The sequence below is a fragment of the Rutilus rutilus genome, assembly GCF_951802725.1.
Source record: "Rutilus rutilus genome assembly, chromosome: 12".
Taxonomy (NCBI): Eukaryota; Metazoa; Chordata; class Actinopteri; order Cypriniformes; family Leuciscidae; genus Rutilus; species Rutilus rutilus.
This window is the reverse complement of record NC_140217.1, coordinates 29443500-29464068: the sequence shown is the minus strand read 5'-3', so window position 1 is coordinate 29464068 and position 20569 is coordinate 29443500. Positions and strand designations below refer to the sequence as shown.

The window sequence follows — 20569 nt, the reverse complement described above, 5'->3', positions numbered from 1 at the left end:
CTGTGATGTAATTGCAAACCAACTCCACTCATTATCTTTTACACTCAGTTATCAGAGAATGTCTTTAAAGAGCATCTTGCAGGTTAGAAGACCCAACAAGTCAATGTATAGAAAAATAATGTAGGAACTAGATTTTCTTTAAAAAAAAATTATAAATACGCTACAGTGGCTTCTGGAGTCGTTTTTGTGAGAAAATTTTACTTCCGCATCTGAAAATGGGCGTGACGGGCGAGAGTCGTGACGTAGCACGAGGGAGAGCGGTCGATTCAAACAACAGGTAAATATGGATTGCAATGACATTTCGGACGCTGAGGAAATTGTTGACGGACCACAGGCACAGCCATACAATTATGAGCCTGCTAGGCTGCCAAGAGAGCAGGGACAGGCCAGGATTAATGTTAGACAGAACATATTGGACTTACAATAACAGAATTCAACAGAACTCGTGGTGTTTCTTGAATAGGACAATTCATGAATTGAATAAGAATTCAAGCTCCAGTCATCTTGAAATGGCAGGCCTTTGTATTATTTCTATTTTTTAAATAGGCTAGGCCTTTATAGTGGCGTTCAAAAGTTTGGAATAATTAAGATTTTTTAATGTTTTTGAAAAAGGTCTCAAAACAGATTTCTTTATATATATAATTATGTAGTAAATAAAGCATAAACGTGCTATCTGGGATTATTAGTAGAAATGTATTTGAATATATAAATGCTATAAATATTACAATACATCAAGCCCCTAATAAATTGTATTAAAATCCAAGGTTTACCATGCATCATCTTGCTCGGAGAGCGACAGTATAAATGCTTGGAAATATAGCTTATGTCTTTAAATCCATATGCAGAACAGAAGCATAGGCTATATTATTTCCTGATGTCTTTTTGTTGACCAACATGCACTTCAGACTCTTGGAGATCTTGTAAACCGTTAAAAAGCTCCAGCTCACACAGTTCAGCACAAAATCTATGGCTTTTTTTCTTTTCCTTTTTTACTAGCACGACAGTTTGCATAATATGTTATTTGTATTGCATATATTGTTGAGCTAAATATTAATTTTACCCACGTTAAAGTCACAGTCTTTACCGCTTATGAATATATTGTTAATAAAACCTCTGTTGAATCATTTACATTAGGCTATTGTACGAATAAAAAACAAATTATATAACACAATTTATTACGCAATCTCAGTGAATAACGTGACCCAGCACGCCCCTTATAAATCGCCAATCCACTGCTTGCCCTTTACACACACACACACACACACACAGACACAGAGTGATTGGCGTATAACGGTTTTGTTGCTGAAACACTCTTTATTTGAAAAGCTGAAAAACTCTACTTTATAAATCATTTACACCACGAGAGAGCTGTTCACTCTTTTGTGATTTCGGAACCCTGCATCTAACGGTACGTTCACACGGGGCGTCAGCGTCAACGCTTCCCATTGACTTTGAATGGGTGACGTCAAGCGTTGCCGAAAAGAATTGTGGATCCGTCGGCGGCGCTTCACTGGCGTTGCTCGCGGCAGAAGTTGAGAATTTTTCAACTTCTGCCGCGAGCAACGCCAGTGAAGCGCCGCAGACAGAAGCGTCAGCCAATCAGGATCGCTCTATGCAAATACAGTAGCCAGGCGGCAGCCAATCACGGCAATGAAGCTTGTTGTTGAGTTCCTGTCTAATTTCATTGGCTGACGCTGCTATGACCATGGCGTCAGTGCCAAACTTCAGCCACGCCTTCAGTCAAGCGTTGACGCTGACGCCCCGTGTGAACGTACCGTTATCGTCAGCCATATCCGGAGTGCGCATGGCTTCACACATGAAGAACGACAGCAGCTCAGCCTCAGCCGGCTTCCAGCCGCTCTTTAAATCGTTCGCCACAGATGCGATCCACGTTGGTTCAGAGCCGGAGCAGTGGAACTCTATGGCCGTAGTGCCTCCCATTTCACTGTCTACCACCTTTAAACAGCACGGTCCGGGGAAACATGCGGTAAATTGTAAGGGGTTGACACTGAGAATATATGAGCCTAGTTTTGTTTTTCGTATTAGTCAGAGATTTGAGTTTAGAGGTTGTGTTGTGAACGCAGTCGGTTCGTGTATAGGTTCTGTGATTTGAGCTGTTCCAAATGGATGTGATGTGAAATGAACAACGGCAGGACTTTACTGTGGACTTTTTTAAAAACAATTTAATAATTTATATGTAAATATAAACTAATTCCATGGTTAACTACATTAATAACTCAGCTCTTGATTTAAAGGAGTTAATCTGCTGAAAATCCTGGCTTAGTAACTGGTTTTAGATGGTCTGGTTTGCTGGCTGGTTTAGAGGGGCCTTAGGCACGTTTCAGCTTGTCCATACGCGAAGACTAAACAAACCTAGGCCGGCTTAAGTTTTTGTTTTCAGCAGGTTAAACTAAAGATATAGAACTTGTCGGCTTTTTTTTTTTGGAAGATCATATTCATAACCTTAAGACAGGCCTATTTGTGTAAAAACTGTATAGTTAAATTAACTTGACATTAAACAACACAACAGGTTGAGGTCAAATGCTTCATTATTATGTTCAATTGCTCATCTGAAAAAACCTTTAAATAGCTAGTTGAAGATGGTCTTAGTTTATTCAAACTGGTCGCGCTGCCCCAAACCCCTCTATAACCAGTCAGCAGATAAAAATATTTAGGATACCTTTTCAGAATGGTTTTCTGCTGCAAGTTGATTGAATATTCAAACACACGAGTCATGAGAACAGCCAGGTCAGGTTTGCTTGTGAACTCTCTCTTCATAAAGACACCCCAAACTGTACCAACTGCACCTTTGACAGTTTTTGTGTAGGCCTATCTTAAATTTAACTCACAGATTTGACACTTTATTTGCACAATTCAAATCACTTTTCTATAGTATTTTGAATTCAACACTTTTTTCCTCTGATGTTTTATCTGCCAGGGTTTTGAGTACAGCAGGTGTAGAAATCCAACCAGAAACTGTCTTGAGAAAGCAGTTGCTGCTTTGGATGGTGCACAATACTGTGAGTGAATCACCAACACACAATCATTTATTATCTACAAACGACATTGCCATAAACCTAAAGCTCTGACCTTCATATTAGGTCTCGCTCTTGCCTCTGGATCTGCTGCGACTTTTACCATTACACATCTTTTTAAGGTCGGAGATGGAATTTTGTGCATGAATGATGTTTATGGAGGTGAGTTACTGCTCCTAAAAAACAATTTAAACTATTACACTTGATAGAAAAGAGAGTAAAATACTGAGATATAGCTGAGAGAGAGACTGAGACTGTCACGTTTTTCCCCACCAGGAACTAACCAATATTTCAGAAAAATAGCTGTGGAATATGGCATTGACGTCACTTTTGTTGACCTCACGAAGCTAGACGAGCTAAAAGCAGCTTTGAAACTGAATACAAAGGTACACCTGGCAGGGAAAGCAGTTTATTTATTTTTTAAAGAGTGTTATCAGTTTTTGAGATATTCCTTTTGATTTTTGGCAGTAAATGGCTCTGCCAAAATTACTGCTGTGTAAGGGTAATGGAGAAATATTTGCTCACAGGATTAAACCTGACAGCATACAGTAGATATGTTAAAGGGTTAGTTCACCCAAAAATGAAAATTCTGTAATTAATTACTCCCCCTCATGTCGTTCCACACCCAGAAGACCTTTGTTCATCTTCGGAACACAAATAAAGATATTTTTGATGAAATCCGAGAGCTTTCCGTCCCTCCGTTGGGAGCAACGCAATTTACACATTCAAGGTCCAGAACGATAGACGACATCATTAAAGTAATCAATGTTACTCCAGTGGTTTAACCTCAATTTTATGAAGTGACATAAGAGCTTTGTTTGCACACAAAAAAAACACAATTTACCACTTTATTTATGAAAATATTGACCTGCCATCCAGTAGGGGGAGCACCACCATGACACATGCGTGTTGTGTTGACTCAACAGTGAACGTGCTTTGGATGATGTTATTTTGTACTATGTTTTTTTTGGTGGAAACAAAGTACTTCGCGTCACTTCATAAGATTAAAATTAAACCACTGGAGTCACATGGATTACTTTAATGATGTCTTTACTACCTATAATTGTGTAAATTGCGTTGCTCCCAATGGAGGGACTGAAAGCTCTCGGATTTCATCAAAAATATCCTCATTTGTGTTCCAAAGATGAATGAAGGTCTAGTTACAAGTGTGAATGGAACGACATGAGGGTGAGAAATTAATGACAGGATCTTCATTTTTGGGAGAACTTTAATTTGCTCTGGGAATTACTACTTGAAATAAAATTGGGTAATATTCCCATTTCTACAGATGCTATGGATTGAAACGCCCACAAACCCTACTATGAAGGTCGTGGACATTCAGGGCTGTTCGGATATTGTCCATGCACACAACAAGGACACAATTGTTGTTGTGGACAACACTTTCATGTCTGCCTACTTTCAGGTATACACATTTATTTTCTTAGCTGATGTTATTTTAATGACTTAGAGTAGATAACTAGGGATATGAAAGACAATTAAGAGGTGATTTAACTATGTAACAGTTTAATTTGATTAAGTTTTGTGTACAATACTCCAGTGCAAGGATAGAGTGTCCTTTTACAGAACTAGGTATTCATTTAATTATGTCACCATTTTTCTCATAACTGGAACAGCGCCCTCTTGCACTTGGAGCAGACATCTGCATGTACTCTGCAACTAAATACATGAATGGTAAAAACAAAAGAAAAATTTGATATAAACCTTTTATACAATTGTACGTTTTCTTGATCAAAGTTAAAATGATCTATATAATTCCAGGACACACTGATGTTGTCATGGGGTTGATTTCTCTCAACCGTGCGGACGTCTATGAACGCCTGAGGTTTTTTCAGAGTGGTAAGGCTCTACTTAAACTGAAACTTTTAAAGTCTGATAACATCCTTATTTTGAGCAAACAGCTCTTCTCTTTATGACATGGCCTTGTGACTCAAGATCAAAATGGCTGTAGTGTATTAGTGTATTTCACAAGCAGTTTATAGCATATTATTTAATAAGAGCCAAACCAAAGACTGTTAAAGGTTCAGTTCAGTGTTATAATGTACATAGATATAGAGAAGATGTTGTGTTTTAATATGCTAGAGCGAGACACTGAGTGTAATTTTCAAATCTAATTCTGCGAACAAGGAATTCTGCAAGAATGAAGTTCTTTTATCTACCCTATTGGGGGTCTTTTGTAAGGAACAAGACAAATGCCTTTCATTCACTTGAAAGGAAAGTTACTTGTCTTCAGGTGAAGGTAATAACCTGATTTAGTATCTTTTGTTATTACCTGTAGTCTCTTTGCTAAGCAGTTATGTAAAATGTAATTTATTCAAATGTCCTTGGCACTCCCTCTTGATTTCGAAGTGCATAGCTCAGAGAAAGTGTCAGGAAAATCTTCCTTGTCTTATCCCTGAATGTATAATTTAAGCAAACTGTAATTTTATCAACTTCACCTCCCACCTCCCAACTGTTACAGTCCTGATGTGATGATTAATCTTGTGCTTTCTGTAAGGCACTTATAGCAATATATCACCTTGCATATTTGTCTTTGACGGTAACACTGAAAATGAGCTTGAGTCATTTGCATAGCAGAAGTAGAAGTTTATTTTCATCTCTGTTCTCCTATCTTCAATTCAGAGCTTGGGGCCATTCCCTCTCCATTTGACTGTTATATGTGCAACCGGGGTCTGAAGACACTGCACCTGAGAATGAAGCAGCACTTTAAGAACGGACTGGCAGCGGCACTGTTTCTAGAGGCCGACCCAAGAGTGGACAGAGTCATCTTCCCAGGTGTCTGTGTTATTATCCTCACATTACATAGACGTGTATGTTGGGTTAATTTGACATATGTTGGTGATTGCTCAAATAACCCATCTGAAAATAAGATTACAAATGATTGCAGTTTGTTTGAGTCGATAATAATTCTGCATGAGTGGGATATTGTGAATTTATATACACTACCCACAAATTTTAGGGTTGATGTTTTAATGCATTTGAAAGAAGTCTCTTATGATCACAAAGGCCGCATTTATTTATTTTTAATCCAAAACAATGTAATTTTTTTTAAATATTATTGAACATCATGATGATTTAAAATTTTAATATATTTTAAAAAGTAATTTATTCCTATGATGGCAGGGTTCGCTGCCTTTTCTCCAGGCTTCAGTGTCACATGATACTTCAGAAATCATTCTAATATGCTGATTTAGTGCCCAAGAAACATTTCTTATCACAGTTGAAAAGGATTTTTCTACTTAATATTTTTGTGGAAACTGTGATACATTTTTTTTCAGGATTCTGTGAATAGAACATTTTTGTATTTTTTGTATCTTTACTATCTTTTAAAGGGACAATAAGTAGCTTTTTAGGTATTTTATTATCTAAAATCAATATTTTTATTCATAAATATGCCCTCAATGGTGTACAAATACCTATGCCAATGATCAGACTAATCCTCATAAACGAAGAATTTATTATCTTTATATACATGGGACGGGTAGGTCCACGGAGGCTTCCATGTAGTTCCGCCATCTTGAAAAACTATAATAGCAGAGAGGGACAAAAAGTACTAGGCCAACGCGTTTCCACAACGCGTTTCGTTCAGAACCAGCATCACGTGACTGAAGCCAGCAGAAGCGGAGGAGCAGAGCAGTTGAGAGGCGCTTGTCACTGCACCGGCAAGTTTAAAAGGATGCACTGCACGGTTATTTTTCCACCGTTCATTCATACATATGCTGAGTCACAGGATGAGTCCTCGTCGTCGAAAAAGTCCAAAATAGACCGTAAAAGGAAACGTGACCGGAGATTACAAAAACAAGGGTTAATGTCGGGATAGCTAATGCAGGAGAAAGCTTTCAAAAGAGACGCTGAAGTTGCCTGCTTTCTTCTCGACAGGTAAGTCAATGTTACGGTCTTAATTACAAGCTTTTTTTTTTCATTGCTTGGTTGTGTACTTTATTATATAGACAGTAGAACATTTATAGTTACAAGTTAAACAGGCTCTTTGATGAATAGCAGCTATTGAGTAAAGTAACGTTAGAGAAGGCACGGATGATGATGATATCTAACAATGCACGTACTTCAAAAATATAACGAATAAAGGCGGCATTACTACTAACTACCATAGTTAATGTTTTTCACAGTCAGTAATTTATACTGTAACATTCTTTTTTTCGTTGATTCAAGTTTCTGTTTGTTTTAAATAACAAACCTGTTCACCCGAAGAAAAACTCGAAGTGCTATTATAAGACATCCTGTCATAGCTTTTTGGTACATAACGGCTACCGTAGATGCAACGCGCATTTGAAAAAGTGAGGGGCTGGACAGCATTATTCGTTTGAATGCAAAATACAATTTCACCACTAGATGGGGGAAATTCCTACTTAGTGTCCCTTTAAGTCTTTACTATCACTTTTAATTAGTTTAATGTGTCCTTGCTGAATAAAAGTATTTAATTAAAAAAAATCTTACTGATCTCAAACTTTTGAATGGTAGTGTAGGGACCTCATTGGTATTATACCTGTGGCCAACCATGAACTTTATTGTTTAAATTAACTGATATTGAGGGATTCCAGTCAGATTTAATTGACTCTCTGTCATCTTTTTTACTCCAGGTCTCCCATCTCACCCTCAGTACGAGCTGACAAAGAGACAGTGCACAGGCTGTCCTGGGATGATCACTTTCTACATTAAAGGAAACCTGGAGCACGCCTCAACTTTCCTCAGCAATCTGAAGGTGCGTTGAATCTACATATTGTTTGAAAATCTTTTTCATCCTACATTTTTTGAGAATCTATGTTGTATTTTGCATTTCAGTTGTTTGCGCTTGCTGAAAGTCTTGGTGGTTTTGAGAGTCTAGCAGAGCTCCCGTAAGTACTGAGAACACTATCCAAATCCACTGACTGTTCTGAGGGAAGATTTCATTTAAATCCAGAGCATATAGCAAAACAAAATCATTGAGTATATTTACTTTTTTTTTTAACTTTTTTTATGAAACAAGTATGCTTGGTTGTAATAAATGTTTAAGCCCTAAAAAAATTGCTCAAGTGGGCTTTTGGATTTTGGATGGCCACAAGGAGGCGCAAGCACTGTAATAAAGGAAATTGCAGAAACAACACTTTTGTTGTCTGAGCCTTCAGTGTCATTGTAGAACATTATTCAGCAAGAACTAATGTAACATTTCTTTAGGCTATTATAGTCACCCTTCAGTATAAAAAAAAGTTAAAGTTAATTGCCTGGTGGCTTTTGAAACATCATTGTGTGATGGATTAATGATTCTTATGGCTCACAATTCACTAGAATGCAAGTGATAACGTCACTGAATTATCTAGTTACATCTTATTTGATATCGCACCTGAACCAATGTTATTGGAAACTGGAAACTGGAAACATTGGAAACTGACTTATACTGGAGAAAAAGAAACTCGTTTTGAGGGGACATTTCATTCACCTCCATTTCCCATGGTGCACTTTTCTTTTCCAGAGCGATTATGACTCATGCTTCAGTTCCTGAGAGTGAGAGGAAAGAGCTGGGAATCAGTGATACACTCATTCGTCTGTCAGTGGGCCTGGAGGATGAGGAAGATATTATTGCAGACCTAGACCAAGCCCTCTGTGCTGCAGTGAGTGTTTCACAACACATATGTGCACATACTTATCTGTAAAACACATATATATATATATATATATATAAATATAAATATAAATAATAAAACCGTATCCACAAAAATGTCATGCAATAAAAATGACTATTATATGAGGACTGGAGTAATGATGCTGAAAATTCACCTTTACCATCACAGTCCTAAATTACACATTAAAATATATTAAATAGAAAGCAGTTAATTTAAATGGTTAAATCTCAAACTATTACAGTATCATTCATCAAATAAATGCGGCCTTGGTGAGCATAGGAGAATTCTTTCAAAATATTTAAATGATAAAAATTCAAAAAATAAAATGAAAAATACAGTCTAAACAAATACTTTCAGTCTTACTGGTCCCAAATAGATCTACAGATGGCCAGTGCATTATGTGTATATGATACTAATTAAAGGCATTATGTAATCATGTGCATTTCTATTTGTAGAGCTTCATTTTCTAACCAAAGTTTCTTTAATGCGTTTAATGGTGCACCCTTACGTAAATTGATTTTATTCCCTGAAATATGGCTTTTTTTTTTTTGCGTGTGTCAACAGCGAGATCATTTCAGCCTATAAAGTTCAGTGAGCCATCTCTGAGAGCACAGGCCATTTCCCTTCTCTCTAAAGTGCACAGAAAAATAAGGCTCCGGGAAATAAAGACAAATCAGCTCAGGTCAGAGTCTGAGAATTATTCCCATAGAAACGTATATTTGTGAGGAGAAAGCTAGGAGTGCAGTCTCTCAGGAAGCCTGTTCGCTCTGTTGGATGCAGTCTTTAAGCGTGATATCGCAGCATTGCAGATGTGTGAGCGGATGCTTATTAGAGAGCAAAGGTGCAGCAGTATAGGTTAATCAGATCTGCACACAGGTACACCATGCACCCCATTATTGTGAAGGTCTTTTCTTCAGTCAGAAATTCAATGCCAGCCCTGCAGTTCCATATCTGATCCCTTTAGATGTGCTTTGCTGCACATCTTAAGAGAATGGAAATTAAATCATGACTTGTATCCAACTGATATCCAAAATCCCACTGAGCTTATACAATAGGAGCTTTTGTGATTTGCGGTGTGTTTTTATTTGATGACCTGTTCTGAGGAGGTGAATTCCATTAGGTCCTGGCACACAGTTTTCCTCTGAGAGTTATAGATCTTCAGTCTCCTCCATTCTATCTGAAAACCGTAGGTTAATTATCTGCCATTTTGTGAGGTAAAAAAAAAAAAAAGACTAAATATGCTAATGTTCACTGCATTTATTGAACCACTGTCTGCAAGGAGCCTTAAATTGCTGCTCTTGTGGCCAGGTGCTGTTTCAACCAGTTGGCAGAGATTGTGGGGCTCTCCGTATCAGCTAGCTAGTGAACTCAGGACAAACCTTAAGGCCCGTTCACACCAAGGACGATAACTATAAAGATAACGATAAAGATATAATTCTAAAAATCGTTCTCCATATTAAAGAATAACAGAGTTCACACCACAACTATAACGATAAAGATACGAGGAACGATATCGTTGGGATCACTTTCAGAACGATTTTTTTCCAGCTGTCAAACGATAAAACACTGACAGTCAATCAGAATCCATTCTAATTTAAAGGTCTCGCGCATTTAAAATGGGGCGGGCGCGCGCGTGCGTGCTTAGAATAAAAAGACCGTTATTGTTCGTTGGTGTGGACGCATATATAGTTATCTTTATAGTTATCGTGCTTGGTGTGAACGGGCCTTTAACCTTCAGATATAGGGTGAAAAAAATAAAAATAATACTATATATATATATATATATATATATATATACTGATCAGCCACAACATTAAAACCACTGCAGGTAAAGTGAATAATATTGGTTATATCAGTTATAACTTCCTGCAAAGTTCAGCTCCAACCCTGATCAAACACATCTGAACCAGCTAATTAAGGTCTTCTTCAGGAACAATTACAATTTAGAGTTGCGTTGAATCTGGACTCTGCAATTAGTTAGATCTCCAGGAGCAGGATTGGGCACCCCTGGATTATATCATTATTAGCCAGAAAGTGAACAGTCAGTTCTTGAATTTCATTTGTTGGAAGCAGGAAAAATGGGCAAGCAAAAAGATCTGAGTGACTTTGACAAGGGCCAAATAATGATGGCTAGACAACTGGGTCAGAGCATTTCCAAAACGGCATGACTTTGGAGTGTTCGTGGTATACAGTGGTTAGTAGTAGTAGTAGTACCTACCAAAAGTGGTCCAAGGAAGCACAAACAGTGAACTGGCGTCAGGGTCAAGGGTGCCCAAGGCTCATTGATGCATGTGGGGAGTGAAGGGTAGCCCGTCTGGTCCGATCACACAGAAGAGCTACTGTAGCTCAATTTGCTGAAAAACGCAATGCTGCCCATGATAGGAAGTTATCAGGAAACACATTACAGTTTGCTGCATGGTCATGCGTAGCCGCCCCCAGTCAGAGTGCCCATGATGACCCCTGTCCACCACCAAAAGTGCCTACAATGGGCACATGAGCGTCAGATCTGGACCATGGAGCAATGAAAGATGATTGCAATGGAGCAATGGAAAGTTGCCTCTGATGAATCATCTTTTAGATCAGGTGGATGGCCGGGTGCATGTGTGTCGTTTACCTTTGCATAAGGGGGAACCTACAAGATATTAGGCAGATGGTTTTATTGTTGTGCCTGATCAGTGCATATATATATATATATATATATATATATATATACGTATATGAGCCAAAACATTATGACCAGTCACAGGTGAAGCAAATGTCGTTGATCATCTCCTAACAAACAATCAGTTCTCGTAATCAACGTGTTGGATGCAGGAGAAATAGGCAGGAATCTGAGTGACTGATAACAAGGGCCAAATTGTTATGGCAAGGTGACTGGGTCAGAGTATCTCTGAAAGGCTTGTGGGTTGTTCCCGGTCAGCAGTGGTGAGAATTTTCCAACAGTCTTCCGAGGAGGGACAAACCACAAACAGGTTTTCACAAACAAGATTTCTATTTAAAATAAATTCTGTTCTTTTGAACTTTCTATTCTTCAAATAATCAACATGTATAATAATGATAGAAATGTTTTTCCTAAGCATATTAGAATGATATCGGAAGGATCTTGTGACACTGAAGACTATACTATTTTAGCTTTGCTATCACATGAATAAAATACATTTTAAAATATTAAAATAGATAAGTTGTTTTAAATGGTTAAGTTCTGTCAATTATAAAAAATATTAGCCTATTGGTTTTACTGTACTTTTGGTCAAATAAATGAGGCATTGCTGAGCATTGGAGACTTCTTCAGAAACAAAAAAACTGACCAAACCAAAACTTTTAAATAGTGGTGTACATGTATAAACCCTGTATTAAACCAAATACTTATTTCAATTTCCTGTTAAAACCTAGATATTTTTCTGTTCAATATTCATTAAATCTAATGTCATGCAACCTGTTTTGTTTTTTAAACAGCATCCAAAAAAGTAAGAGTCTGATCAAGATCAATCAGGGACAACAGTGATGCCACATGTGGACGAGACAAGATCAATTACTTTATGCTTGACAGTTAAGCTTGAATAACACTAATTGCCATCTTTTCATTCAAAGTACTGAAGATTTGCTGCTTTTGTCTTTCTAATTTTTGTAATTATAGTTTGATGAGGTAGTGGGGCTAAATAAAACATAAACCCTCTGAGTTCTCAAGTAATGCACAAGCACACAATCAGTCTTTATTTTCTGCATCAAAGATGCAAAGCCACCTCATAATGTCTTTCATTGATCAGTTTAGTATTTTAAATACTAGATATTGACTAGATGCCTAAGTGTTTTTAATCCTATAGGGATCACATATGATCATTGTCTGTGCTGCCAGACCCATTAAAAGCCATTTGTAGTCTCTCCCTGTCTGTTTTGTCTTGTTCCTGAACGTCTTTGATGGTTGTACACCATAAGCAATCACTTTGAAGTCAACAAGCTCCACACATGTAATTGGAGGATGAATATTAAAAGACATATCGAATGAGTCGACCTAACAAATACATCAATAATGCTGCAAGGACAGCTTGAGCTGAGAAGTAATTATTTCTCTGCAGTATTTATCAGGCTTAAATGTATTTCTACGATGGGCATGACATGTGATGCTTACATTACTAGTCCTGACAAGGCTAATTTGTTGTCTCTTAATTTCCTGAGCAATTGAAGATTTAATTTTTCTGGGTGCTGAAGAAACTGAATAATGAAGAAAATATATGAAATATGTTTGTCACTATATTTCAATGCGTGTTTTCCACCATCTTGCCACAAGGCATATACAGTATTCTGTATCAAATGAAAGCACTTCAATTATGTTATTTACTGACTCAAAGGTCTATATAGCAAAATGTACACACAGGAAGCACAACACCATTAACCCAGGTATTCAGTGACAAAGGTTGCTCAGAGTCATAAACTCTACATAATACTGTCCATTTAAAGGTATAGTGGAGGAGTTTCTTTTTCCGGGTGGATCATCAAGACTATTGGTCCTCCTAATTGTCAATCATTCTGGTGATATGTTTACATAAGGCCGTCGTACGTGCTCGTCCCTAGGTAGTTTTTGCTTTCTGCGCATGCGCACTTTCAGGTGTACGTTATATGTGTGGTGAGCTACGGTTTCAGCCATTCATTGAAGCTCGCCGTTCTCACCGGGTTTTTTCAAAATGTCTGAGGGTCGCAAGAGAAAAAGTGTCTACGAATTGTATGACAAGAAGAGAAAGGCCTCTGAAGAAAGAAACAAGACCAGAGTGTTTTGGGAAGAATATTTCACACGCTGGCGTGCGCTAAAAGCACAGGTGGGGTATCCCACTGATGCCTCAGTCGCGAAGTTTCTACTCGACAGGTAAAGTTTGGCATGCTACTTGGAGAAATCCATTTAAAATCACTGCTAGTAAAAGTTAATGTAAGCTATGATTAGCGATGCTAGCCCTGGCACAAGTCACGCACCGCGCAGACACGGTAAACATCTCAATTTGTCTAAAGTAGCCTTATGACCAAATGGTAAAAGGTATCACGCTGAAATGGAAACTAGGCTCGTGCATGCTCTCTCGTGCACACGTTTAATAGGCGTTCCCTCTCGGGAGCAGGTAGAGTGTTGGGCATGTGCGTTTTTTCAAAAAGTGGAGAGGGCGGTTCTTTTCTAAAATTTGGGGAAATCCTCCTCTATACCTTTAAGCTAGACATAGCGCATACAAAATGTCATCCCTAATCTCTTAAAGGGTCAGGACTCAGAGGTGTAAAGTTCATTCTATAATGTTTTTTTATTTTTTATAAATAAGTAGCCTATTGTTTAATATGCTCGTACAGTTTGGGAGCAGTATGTGTACGTGTTACAGGCTAGTAATAGAATAAACTGTAACATGAGCAAAGCGTTGCACCTCTTGTGTGACAATGTTTTTTCCTTCATCAAGATTCATGTTTGATCTTGCCAGGCTCCTTTCATGCTCTGCTTTCCAGTTTTAACATAGCCAAAAGAGGAGATATTGATTTGCACACACAAGCCTATCTCAAAGATGATGCTACTTTGCAACATTTTCACAGTAGGTTGGTGGTGACAGCGAATCCTCTGAATTACTTCTCCTGACCTGAGATTATATAATTAGCTATTCCCGCAGTTTCGTATATGTAATTTCAGAACTATGACCAGCAAGTGAACTGTTTAAGCAGACAACATCATATGTTAGTCTAAATAGACTAGTGTTAGCTGCCACTGTTTGGACTATGCTAGTAACAATCGTTTGTGGTCATATTTAGTCCTGAACAGCCCCAGCCAGCAATAGCCATCATTTCACCGTCTAGGTTAACTATAGACCCGATATAGTCCGGCTGCGAATAACACACTTCTGGCCAAAATAACCTTGAATTTCGTTATATGTTTTTATATATATATATATATATATAATATCGTTTTTGCCAAAATAACTTGCGAGATGTATGATATTGCTTCATGTAAGCAAAGGAAACAGTGATTACAAGGTTTGGTTTAATTTCTTCACTCATTTCATTTCTTTGTTATCTAATTGATGACTAGTCTATTCTTAGGCGATGGTTTAGACTCTATTGCATATTCAATGACAGCCCAAATTTTGGCTTGTTTTAGCCTAGACATCTGGGCTGTGTTTGGACGACTATTAGACATCTTTTAAACGCAAAATTGCTTGCAGTCCACAAGACGAAATCATATCTGATTTTACACAAATGAACCAGTTCAAAAGTTTACTTCATTCTTAATACTGTCATATATTTTGTTTTAGTCCATTTTAAACTGCCTACTGTCTTTAAGTCGGCATGAAAAAGAAATTCACCCTATTTTCATCTATTTTCTAAATGCATTTTGTGAACCATTCATCCATCATCCACATGTTAAATTTTTTGACCTGGTAATTTTTAATCAAAATGTCATTACTCAGTCTTCCCCTTTCTTACAATTAACCATAAGCTCACATTCAGATCTACCTTCATCCAATTGATCTGATTGAAAAAAGTCTCCACCGTGCTTTTTTATTTTTCACAATATGGATGAATAGATCGGTACTGCACAAAATTTGATTTTCCTATGACCATAATTGCCACTGGCTGGTAAACATTCAAATGCTTTATATATGCAATGTACCTGTATAAAAAGTGGAATCTGAAATTTTATTTACACACTACCACTCTTCCATCACAGAGCCAAAAACCTGCTTAAAAACTTACCTTTGAGCAATTTGATAAAATGAAGGCTTTACTTTATATGAGTCATGCTATTACAGGACAGACTAAATGTTGTGATAATGAATAGCCATTTCATCCCCAGAGATTTATTGTGCCGTTTTTATTTTGATTTACAACGTTCCTTTCAATAGTTTTCATATTTCACTTAAATGGGTAATAACAATCTCTTCCCATCGCATAGGCGCAGGTACAAAATAATGAAAAGTGACTTTGGCCAGTACTATGCATCACATTAGAAATGTTATAGGTGTAATTACTGGATGATGACACATTTCGTTCCTCAGAGTGTCTTTGTGAAGATGTGCCAGTTCATATGCAGCTCTGGCCATATAAGGTCATTCAAATAGATCAAGTGGAAAATTACTCTTTGAGCCATCCATTTGGTTTAAGAAAGCAGTTGGCTTTAGAGATTAGACATCCTCAAAAAGTTTAAATGACCAATGATTGTAATTATGGTTATGTAGGACAAACGGTATTATGTTAATATTTAAGGTATTAGGTTCATGTTTGTTGTTGCATATTTTCACACACTGTATGAGTAATTATTCTCTTCCCCTTGATTTTATCTTTGTTATCCATTACACAGTGCAGCTTTGTTCATTATAACCACCTCTTAAAAAAACTTTTTATCTTGGACTTTACCCAAAGCCATTTGTAACGTAAAAGAAATCATACAATCCAAGGGCTTGCTGTTTTTTTTTTTTTTTTTTGAGTGCTGTTTTCATCCTTGTCAATGCTCATTTCTCCTTTAATCAAACTTTTAGTGCTCCAATCGTAATAGTGTTCACGAGCATGTCTGACAAATCATGCTAAACTACATTTCCAATGGACAAAACAAAAACAGCTCAGAGCTTCACAATCAATAAAGGCCAGTTGTGTACATGGAACCTCTCACTGTCAGTTTAATGTGGTGCCACTGGACATAATAGACTTTCATGGATCAATCTTTCAGAAAGACAATCAAGGTAATTGGTTTGCCTTTTTTGGTTGTTATCTTTTGCTGATTGGAAATTATTCCTCTGCTGCTCATTCATATACTTCTAAATATAAAAGGGATGCAAACTGGGTTATTTCTACTTACTCTGTATGGATGTCTTATGAAACCATACAGAGTAACCATGGAAATTTTAACCATGGAAACCTTTTTTATTCCTTGCAATGAAGAGACAGGAAGTGTAACCTTGAAGTGTAACTCTGACAGTGTAACTGCTTCAGTGCTTATACCTTTCTTTTTAATTTCTCAGTTATTAAAATAATAAAATAATTCTGGCGCTCCAGGTTAGCTCTGTAATGAGTGAAATCGGTCGCATGCATCACAGGGTACAGAAGCATCTTCTGAGTCAGAGACAGGAGGTTCATCAAGATAACATTCAGTTCTGACAGGGACAAGATTCACTTCTAGTGTTTTACTCTGACGCACACTAGAATGAAGATTACTTGTTATTCAGTGGAACACAATGCTGAATTGCTTTATTTTCCTGTGTGAGGGACGGTATTGTCAAATGCGTCATTGCACAGAGATGGACACTTTCCTGTACACCAAAAGCTGAACTTTGCCATAGTGTAATAACACTCAGGCTTTGAGTTTCAGGCATGAAAAGGACACATTTTGTTATTTTCGTCCTTTCTTGGATGCATTATACTCTTTTAAGAAGTAAAAACAAGACATTTTCTTCTGTATTAAAGTATTGCAACAGAATTATTAATAACAAAAATATGACATCACATTTCTACATGACAGGCAAAGTCTTACAATAATTATTATGCCAATATATACATATATATATATATATATATATACTTTGATATTCTCAGTGCATAACTATACTATACATTAGTAATTTCTATTACAGTTTTTCACAAAAGCTAAGACACATTTCTTGAAACTTTCACCCATTTTCTCACAACATTAAACAAAAATCCAAATTTTCTAACTAAACTCACAAAACCATTGACCCTTCTGGCAAAGTCAAACAATTGCTTTAAAACCATTTCACCTGTACTCAATCAAACAATGCTTTCAGATCAAACGCAAATAAGCACTACAGAACATTAATTAGACACTACTTAAAAAAATGGAGAACACAGCATCCAGAACGTTACAAAAAAATTATATTGTATAAAAAAGTTTAGTAATTGCATCTGAGTATGCTGAATATATTGTTGTATGCACTGCAAGTATAGTATTGTACTGTATATTGAATAGTAGGCTAATGAATGTATATAATGTATATTCAGCACTTGCATACTTTAAAAATACTGCCGTCCAACTGCAAAAGCCAAAAAGTTCAAATACAACTAAATGAAAAGCATGTTATGGTACACTCATCTGTATGTGGTGCAACTGCAAAATCAAGGTCAATGAGAGATTCATTCTGCTTCAACATCATGTCTTCCTTCTGGCTCTGGCCTGAGGACATCCACATCACAGGCAATGTTGTCTCTTGCCAGACAAAGGGACTAACCTTCCAATCTTACACATCCAGCCTTGACAGCACTGCCCTTGCTTCCCTTACGAAAAAGAAGTTTATTCAAGTGTTTTAGTATACTTCTTTTAAACTAAAACTAAGAAAGTATACTTTCAATCTACATTTTATATATTTCTCAAAAATATACTTTATGTACTTCTCAGAAATATACTTAAAATTACCCCACCATTGAATGAATTTTCCGAGATGGTCCTCACTGCAGAACACGAAATCCAGGGGGAGGAGTTGGATCTGGATCCAACTCCTCCCACCTTACACCTTCCCACCTAAACCTACCCATCAGCACCCCCTGATCCCTAAACCCACCCCTAAACCTACCCATCTACACCCCCTGATCCCTAAACCCACCCCTAAACCTACCCATCTCCACCCCTTAGGTCTGGATCCAACTCCGCCCCCTGGATCTCGTGTACTGCAGTGAGGTGCTACTGAATTTTCCAGCTATCCATGTTTTCACTGTTATACGGTAGGGGGCGCTATGACACATCTTCTAGTACAGAATCTCCGGATCAAAATACAGGAGAAGAAGAAGCTGAAACAAGTGATAGAAGATTGTTCACTCAAATGTAAAATAACGTGATCATCAAACATTAAACAGCATGTAAATCAAAACTGCTTAATATTACCAAATGTAATGAAGCGTAACCCATGAAGAGTAAACGACTGTGAAGCTTTGTTGGACTTTGATCTACTCCATCTGTGTTTTGATCCTCGTTCTGAATCTGATCAAATTTGATTTTCTCAACTTTTTTTGTTAAAAATGTTGCCTTTCTTTATGAAACTTACCGACATTCAAGTGTTGACAAAAAGGATGCATGAAGCTAATAAAATGTTGTTGTTTTTTTTTATTAAAGTAGCCTACAGTTAAAGGTATTTTTCAAGTATAAAAAAATCTTCATTTGAACATAGTAGTATACTGCAAGTGCAAAAATAATATATAAATAGTAAACTATAAGTATAATGTTATGTTTACTTAAAGAAAACTTACAAGTATATTGTAGTATAAACTACTAAACTAGTAGTTTACTGAGAGTACACTTCAGTGTGTACTTTCATAATCTAAAAATGTACTACTTGTATTAAAATAGTAAACTACTAGTATACTTATAAGTTTACTTGTAGTACAGATGCATTACAAATGAGAAACCTAGTTGTGTACTTAAAGTTACTACTCTTACACTTATAGTACACTTAAACGTATACTTTTATATCCTAAAAGTGGACCAATTTAGTCCCAAGCAGTATTGAAATAGTACACTTACAAGTTTACTACAAGTACACATTGATATTAGTATACTTACTACATAAAGTATACTTAAAAATATACTTGAACATTACTTAACTATACTTCTTTTTCGTAAGAGTTGTCCTCATCCTCTTCCTCCTCTTACACATCTTCCTCCTCTCCCTCTCAGATTGTTTCCATCAATTGTTCGTATTAAAATTCATTGCACCTGTGTCACCTATGCATTCTGAACTGGCTCATAATTGGTTTGATCACATCATTAGAAATAATGTTGTGTGTATAAATGATGACAACTGTGTTGTAGTTGTGTTTAACTTTTGCCTCTTGTGTTTAGTGTTTTGCGACACAAATGTATCACAGTGCGATGTGTGTTTTAATGAGTGATAATGTGTTCAGAGTTCAGCAAAAAGAGTGCAGGATATTTGCAAACAGTGTGTTGCCTGAACTTGTTTACGTTTTTTCAGAAATAGTGATTTATTCGACAAATTGGTATAGGCTATTGAGAATTTGGTTCGGAGAATGGAGTTTAGTGTTTTAGCAATTCAGAAAAACTGTAATTAGCCTAGTTGTGAAATGTCTTATTAATTTCCTTGATCCCTCCTGTTGAAATTTGTTTAGTTGGGAATTTATGGAGCCTCTTTTAGGTCTTTAGACAGGCCCTGGTCTATTGTCTGCCCATGTACAAGGTGACACTGACTTTCAGATGCAATCAGTCAGAGAACATAAACTTATGTCCTAGATAGGGCTTCTTGGAACATGGAGTTCCTAAAAAAAATCAAATGATTCATAAATCAGGAGACATTTTTACAAGACCAAAATTGAGTTATAATTCACCTCTATGGAATTGGAAGTAGGTGTCTTACAGCATGTGTTACAAAGAAAGTGATTATATATAATCTGAAAAAATATATAAATAATTAATTGTTGAATATTATACATTTTGTATGTTTTAATGTTTTGTTTTTCTCTCCGTGTTTCTGACACAGGCTGAAAATAAACGTGTAAAACGCTGATACTGTGTGATTATATATATGTGTGCAAAAGCAAGAAAAACATGTTTTCTGAAAAAAAAGTTTTCTGAAAATAGCATGAGCAAAACATCCAGCGCAGCACAAAGCAGAATTTGAGCCAGAACTTTGACCTCTATCTGAGAGAAGCCTCTCTTTGAAAGCCCTAATAGGATATTATCCTCTTTTCCTGCTGAGATGCGATTTCAAAACCACTCTAGTCATTATCTTAACACTCAGTTATCCAAGGATGCCTTTCACAAACTCATGGTGTGTTTCAGGAATGGGATAATTCATTAATTAAATGTCAAATCAAACCCTCAAGACCCTCTCAAGTCTTCTTGAAATCACAGTACATATACACAATCAAATTATACATTGTGTTGTAAAAATACCTGCATGTTATTTCCAATCACATCTATCT

The 20569-nt window shown here is 36.8% G+C and overlaps 1 protein-coding gene across 1 annotated transcript; it reads left to right on the top strand.

Moving 5' to 3' along the window:
* The first annotated feature begins 1272 nt into the window (after positions 1–1272).
* Positions 1273–12553, top strand: LOC311300539 (cystathionine gamma-lyase-like). Its single transcript, XM_084424861.1, has 13 exons — positions 1273–1404; positions 1779–1987; positions 2939–3020; positions 3102–3197; positions 3312–3421; positions 4324–4458; positions 4670–4727; positions 4815–4892; positions 5676–5828; positions 7652–7773; positions 7854–7906; positions 8521–8659; positions 12128–12553. Exons 2-13 carry the CDS (start codon positions 1805–1807, stop codon positions 12140–12142), a joined length of 1224 nt encoding a protein of 407 aa, XP_084280987.1. The 5' UTR covers positions 1273–1404; positions 1779–1804; the 3' UTR covers positions 12143–12553.
* The last annotated feature ends 8016 nt before the right edge of the window (positions 12554–20569 follow it).

Excerpts from the sequence above, each read along its gene's own strand:
- LOC311300539 (XM_084424861.1), top strand. The coding sequence starts at position 1,805 with ATGGCTTCACACATGAAGAACGACAGCAGCTCAGCCTCAGCCGGCTTC. Across the intron at positions 4,728-4,814 it reads TGCAACTAAATACATGAATG|GACACACTGATGTTGTCATG; the intron begins GTAAAAACAAAA and ends ATATAATTCCAG. Across the intron at positions 4,893-5,675 it reads CCTGAGGTTTTTTCAGAGTG|AGCTTGGGGCCATTCCCTCT; the intron begins GTAAGGCTCTAC and ends TCTTCAATTCAG.